This window comes from Onychostoma macrolepis, chromosome 02 (genome assembly GCF_012432095.1).
Source record: "Onychostoma macrolepis isolate SWU-2019 chromosome 02, ASM1243209v1, whole genome shotgun sequence".
NCBI classification, from domain to species: Eukaryota; Metazoa; Chordata; class Actinopteri; order Cypriniformes; family Cyprinidae; genus Onychostoma; species Onychostoma macrolepis.
In genome coordinates, this window is record NC_081156.1 from 15,742,531 (window position 1) to 15,749,058 (window position 6,528).

General features: G+C 41.2%; 1 protein-coding gene across 1 annotated transcript in view; it reads right to left on the reverse strand.

Annotated features, from left to right (window-relative positions):
• The window catches only part of fbxl7 (F-box and leucine-rich repeat protein 7), a 66,815-nt gene extending 66,276 nt beyond the window's left edge, over positions 1-539 (reverse strand). Inside the window, exon 1 of the mRNA XM_058745660.1 lies at positions 294-539. Within this exon, the coding sequence (XP_058601643.1) occupies positions 294-387 (94 nt within the window). The 5' untranslated portion in view covers positions 388-539. The remainder of the gene's footprint in view (positions 1-293) is intronic.
• Between the last annotated feature and the right edge of the window lie 5,989 nt (positions 540-6,528).

Genomic DNA, 6,528 nt, shown 5'->3' on the forward strand with positions numbered 1-6,528 from the left:
GCTACCTCTGATGCCTCTATGACTCATCTATAGGAAAGGAGCGATAAGAGCCGCGGAAGATCAAGGGCAATAAAAACACTGCATTAAACATGGAGTTTTTCCTGTTAATTCCACTCATCCATTGTACCACTAAAGCCGAGAGCATTACTGTGATTCTCATGTGAAAGTTTGTTTAGTTATCACATCAAAGCATCTGAAATGATTGTCACATGGGATGCACATTAGCCTATCATCTTGCTGACACAGCCTACTGCTCTGGAACCACTGAGGAAATTAACTTGTTTATGACTTACTTTTACATTGTTTAGTCCATGTGGCCTGCACATTTCCTCCAAACGGCTGCATTTGCCCTTCCGGATGGAGTATATGCTCTTTTTCCGAAGTCATGGTGTTGTATCTTTGAATATGGTGTAAGCATTGTGAATGTGTAACTTCACACTTCTCTGTAACAGGTTCCCAGAGCCCAGAGGGAGCAGCACGGATTAATATGTGCTTTCAGGGTGAAGACTCTTCGCCTCTCTCCTTGTCAGCTGTGGCCATTGCTGCTTTGGTAAGACACACGTTTTATACAGAGGTAATGAAAAGTTTATAGAAAACAGGTGGACATTAAATGAGTTCCACAGTGTCAGTCTCAGCTGTGTCCCATTGTGTGTGAGCTAAAACATCCAAGAAATCTGAACACATGAGCTCCTAGTAAAATCTTTCTCCATTGATTTACGTAAGTTGTGGTGTCTGTATCCCTTACTGCAAGTATACCAGAATTTTGGTTGTTTATTTGTGTACCAGTCTCTAAATAGTGGACTGACTAGAGTGTTGTTATTATTATTATTTTTTTAATTAACATTATGTAAGAGTTAATCAATTGCACTCTAGCTAAATTAAAATCTTTTTTTTTTTTTTTTTTGTATACTGTGAACTTGTGAAAGGAAAATTTGACGAGGAAGAACATTTCAAACCCAAATACCAGCTGGTCATCACCCTGCAAACATGCCCCATGCTGGCTTTTTGCGGGCACAGTGGACTAGGGCCAGCCCACACCAAACCTAAACAGGCCCAGTGCGGGCTTGCCCAGGCGAGGCCCACAGCTTTGGCCACATTAATCCAATGATGGCCCAGTGTGGGCCAGCCCGTTGGGCCCAGAGCAACTGTTGTACCTTTGGGCCCATGCAGGTTTGGTGTAGGCAGCCCTGTAATGCAACTAGGAGAATACTAACATTGACTGGCCATTCTTTAGCCACTTAATTGAACTGGAATGGCTTAAACCAAAAGAGACCTTTCCAGAACCTGTTGTTTCAAATAGGCCAGGGATCCTCAAATCTGGCTCACGAGATTCATTCTCCTGCAGAGTTTAGTTCTAACCTTAATCAAACACACCCGAGCATGCTAATCAATGTCTTCAGGATCATTAGAAAATCACAGTTGGGTGAGTTTGATCAAGTTGTAGCTAAACTCTGCAGGAAAGTGGGTCTCATGAGTCATATTTGAGGTGTAACAGACATGAGCCTGTTAACAAGAATTTTGTGGGCAGTTTTCTTCCTTACCACTAGGGGTGCTAGGGTGTTTTAGGTTTCCTTAAGTAAAGCCATGGGGGTAGAGGGAGTTATCAATGACAAGCAGCAGTAGCCGCATGGCTCACCTGCTGAGCACATTGTGCTGTGTCATTTCAAACCCAGTCTAAAGTAAAGATGTGTTTTTTTGCAGAGATGTTACTTGTATGTATGGCCTTTACATTGCTTTGTTTGCATTCTTTTTTTTTTTTTACTTTTGTGTATTTACATTTTTGGCTGTATGTAACTGTATTAACCTAAATTTAATGTTTTCTATTTTGTATTTAATAAACTGATTTGAAATCCCTTTGACTACTGTACATTTTTGACAATACAGACATTAGTTATGTGGTGACTGCATCCAATTCAGATGTATAATAACTGTTTTCCCCAAAGACTTAAGTTATAGCTGGAAAGTATTGATAGTGAAACAGATGTATTGTTGTAGATCAGGGGTGCCCAGCCCTGTTCCTGGAGAGTTCAGCTCCAACCCTGATCAAACACAACTGAACCAACTAATTAGGATCTGAAGGAGCACTTGATAATTACAGACAGGTGTGTTTGATCAGGGTTGGTACTGAACTCTGCAGGAAGGTAGATCTCCAGGCCCGGGGTTGGGCACCCCTGTTGTAGATTAATAGTGTGGGGCTAGTGAGGGCTGCCTGTGCAGGGCCAGCGCTAAGGGGCCAACGTTTTGCCCCTAAGTGGGCCCGTAAAGTGCCACCGCAGGGCAAGGTTATGGCCTCCTATCAATAGCATTCAAGAGCCAACAATATATTTTTTCTATAATATATTTTTTAACATAAAATGAAAAAAAAAAAAAAAAAAGTTTATTTACCTGCTATAAAGGGTGTGGCAGGTATCACTGTTCATTAATATACACTATATTGCCAAAAGTATTGGGTCACCCCCTTCTAATGAACAGGTTTGACTACTTTAGTAATTTCCATGAGTACAAATCTTAATGTTTAAGCATATAATGATATTCTAGGGAATTGTGTGCTTCTAATTTTACAGCAACAGTTTGGACAGGACCCTTTTCTATTCTGACATGACAATGCCTCTGTTATCGGTGTTTGGTAAAGAATTTTTGGCTCAAGATCTGCATTTAAAGTCACACCAGAGGTGTTCAGCTTGGATTAGGACTTGGCTTTCTGCAGACCAGTCAAGTTCTTCCACACTGACTAAATCAATCATTTCTTTTTGAACCTTGCCTTATAGCATTGTAATGTTAGAATAGAAAAGGGTCCTGTCCAAACTGTTGCTTTAAAATTAGAAGCACACAATTCCCTAGAATATCATTATATGCTTAAACATTAAGATTTGTACTCATGGAAATTACTAAAGTAGTCAAACCTGTTCATTAGAAGGGGGTGACCCAATACTTTTGGCAATATAGTGTGTGTATATATATATATATATATATATATATATATACAGTGAGGAAAATAAGTATTTGAACACCCTGCTATTTTGCAAGTTCTCCCACTTAGAAATCATGGAGGGGTCTGAAATTGTCATCATAGGTGCATGTCCACTGTGAGAGACAATCTATAAAAAAAAAAATCCAGAAATCACAATGTATGATTTTTAAACTATTTATTTGTATGATACAGCTGCAAATAAGTATTTGAACACCTGAGAAAATCAATGTTAATATTTGGTACAGTAGCCTTCGTTTGCAATTACAGAGGTCAAACGTTTCCTGTAGTTTTTCACCAGGTTTGCACACACTGCAGGAGGGATTTTGGCCCACCTCCACACAGATCTTCTCTAGATCAGTCAGGTTTCTGGCCTGTCGCTGAGAAACACGGAGTTTGAGCTCCCTCAAAGATTCTCTATTGGGTTTAGGTCTGGAGACTGGCTAGGCCACGCCAGAACCTTGATATGCTTCTTACAGAGCCACTCCTTGGTTATCCTGGCTGTGTGCTTGGTCATTGTCATGTTGGAAGACCCAGCCTCGACCCATCTTCAATGCTCTAACTGAGGGAAGGAGGTTGTTCCCCAAAATCTCGCAATACATGGCCCCGGTCATCCTCTCCTTAATACAGTGCAGTCGCCCTGTCCCATGTGCAGAAAAACACCCCCAAAGCATGATGCTACCACCCCATGCTTCACAGTAGGGATGGTGTTCTTGGGATGGTACTCATCATTCTTCTTCCTCCAAACACGTTTAGTGGAATTATGACCAAAAGTTCTATTTTGGTCTCATCTGACCACATGACTTTCTCCCATGACTCCTCTGGATCATCCAAATGGTCATTGGCAAACTTAAGTCGGGCCTGGACATGTGCTGGTTTAAGCAGGGGAACCTTCCGTGCCATGCATGATTTCAAACCATGACGTCTTAGTGTATTACCAACAGTAACCTTGGAAGCGGTGGTCCCAGCTCTTTTCAGGTCATTGACCAGCTCCTCCCGTGTAGTTCTGGGCTGATTTCTCACCTTTCTTAGGATCATTGAGACCCCACGGTGAGATCTTGCATGGAGCCCCAGTCCGAGGGAGATTGACAGTCATGTTTAGCTTCTTCCATTTTCTAATGATTGCTCCAACAGTGGACCTTTTTCACCAAGCTGCTTGGCAATTTCCCGTAGCCCTTTCCAGCCTTGTGGAGGTGTACAATTTTGTCTCTAGTGTCTTTGGACAGCTCTTTGGTCTTGGCCATGTTAGTAGTTGGATTCTTACTGATTGTATGGGGTGGACAGGTGTCTTTATGCAGCTACCGACCTCAAACAGGTGCATCTAATTTAGGATAATAAATGGAGTGGAGGTGGACATTTTAAAGGCAGACTAACAGGTCTTTGAGGGTCAGAATTCTAGCTGATAGACAGGTGTTCAAATACTTATTTGCAGCTGTATCATACAAATAAATAGTTAAAAAATCATACATTGTGATTTCTGGATTTTTTTTAGATTATGTCTCTCACAGTGGACATGCACCTACGATGATAATTTCAGACCCCTCCATGATTTCTAAGTGGGAGAACTTGCAAAATAGCAGGGTGTTCAAATACTTATTTTCCTCACTGTATATAATGAATAGTGATACCTGCCACACCCCTACATACATATATATTTTTATTAGTGGGCGGTATCAATTATCATATTACAGAATTTGCTACAATATTTTATAAAGTCTTAAGGTTCATATTTGATGGCTATTTTGTGATAGAAGTAGTATTGTGACAGAAAGTTAGAAATTTGTGGTTAAGAGGTTAATAAGCTTGCAGTTTAGAGTTCAGTGCACTTCATCAGATGCTGTGGACACAGCTGGTGACTCATGAATATGACCACGTTAGAATAATGCTTTGAACACTGGATGTCATGAATTTATAATTGAGTCTAAATAATTTCTTAGGAGGGCTTTGACCGAAGAAATACTTCAAGTGCTTTTGTTGTACAAATCACTCTCCTGAAATGAAGAACTAATCCAGTTGCTTCATGCCAAAAAATCTGGCATCATTTCCATTCTTGAAGTCATCCTGAACGTTTACTGTGACGTCACAGCTCAGAGAAGAGTAACATCTCCCACCGCATGCTTTTTTTACAGCGGTGCGGAGAGCAAAGTTGTGAAAGAGACTACGCAGAAGGAATCCCCTCTTACCTCACTTTATATCTTTCCCACAGATGAATACTTATTGACACAGCTAGATGTGTGGGCAGCTCCGTTAGAGGATGTCTGCATACGTGGGTGCTTGCGTACGTGTGTTTATGCCGTTTTGCATCCATAACGTCCCTGTTGGAGCGTGCACGAAACACGTCTGTGCGCATCTCACTTCTATCTGTGGCTAGATGTAACGGATGAAACATTCCTTGACCACACTATGTGGGCACCATCAGCATCATTATCATCATCCCTGAGACATGGAATGGACGGCAGGGTGTAGGTACACACAGTGTGAGGGCCACTAATATGAGAATGACACCTCTCTGCCCACACATGGCCTGTTCCTCACCAATCAGAGTCACTCACAGAGGCATGCAGGGTGGGCGGCCGTATCACGCAGGCTAAGTAATGAAGGTGTTGATGGAGAACACCACCGTTTTCACACGTCACGCCGGGCAGATTGGTCATATGGTGAAAATAAAATGACCTGTGTCATCAGTACACATATACTGAAATAGATCACATGAAATGGTACCATTTTAATTAATCAACATGCTCCCCGAAGGCTGCCTACCAGTGTCCACAAGGTCCATTTTTGTGATTAAGCCTGTATTTCTATAATGACTACACCCGCTCCCAAAACACACACGCGCACACACTGAACCACATGCCCAATTACCAGGTCTCTTATTAGCTTTAGATTAATGATCCCCTGAGGCTTCTCTTGTGTGAAAGAGCGCAGCCCCACCAACCCACACACTGCTCACACACATGGGCATTTTAATTGGCAGCAAAATCCAACCATAGTAATGCTCTTGCAAGTCTGAGTCATCCTCACAGCACTGCATACAAAACACAGCGCTATTAACTTTCAAGTGTGTTTGTGTGTTGATAGTTCGATATGCTTTCTAATGTCAGGAATGATAAGGCTTGGGCGAATTCAAATGACTTGTTTTTAATGAAAAGTAACCTGGTATGGAACGCTTCTAAAAAAAGAGCAAAGACAACTGTGTACTCCATTAACCCTTTAATTTGACCTGTAACCAGACTTTAAGGCTCTCTATCGCCATCTGTGGATGAGACATAAAATTGTAAGTTACATGGACCTTCTTTACTTATGGACATGTAAACACACAAGGACCAATGATGGGAGACTGAAATTTCCCGCTAAATTTAACCCAACAGGTCTAAATAAGAATCATTATTTTAGGCTTACCGTAGAGATTTCCCAAAGTAAAAAGGCAAGAAATCAATTCTGAACGTGTTTTGAAAAATTGAACAATAGTGTAGCTGTTTTTAAGAAAAGAAGGGTTTAAAAACCCTATATTTATTCTAATTTACCAAGCTACTTGAGCTACCAAAATCTCCTTTTTA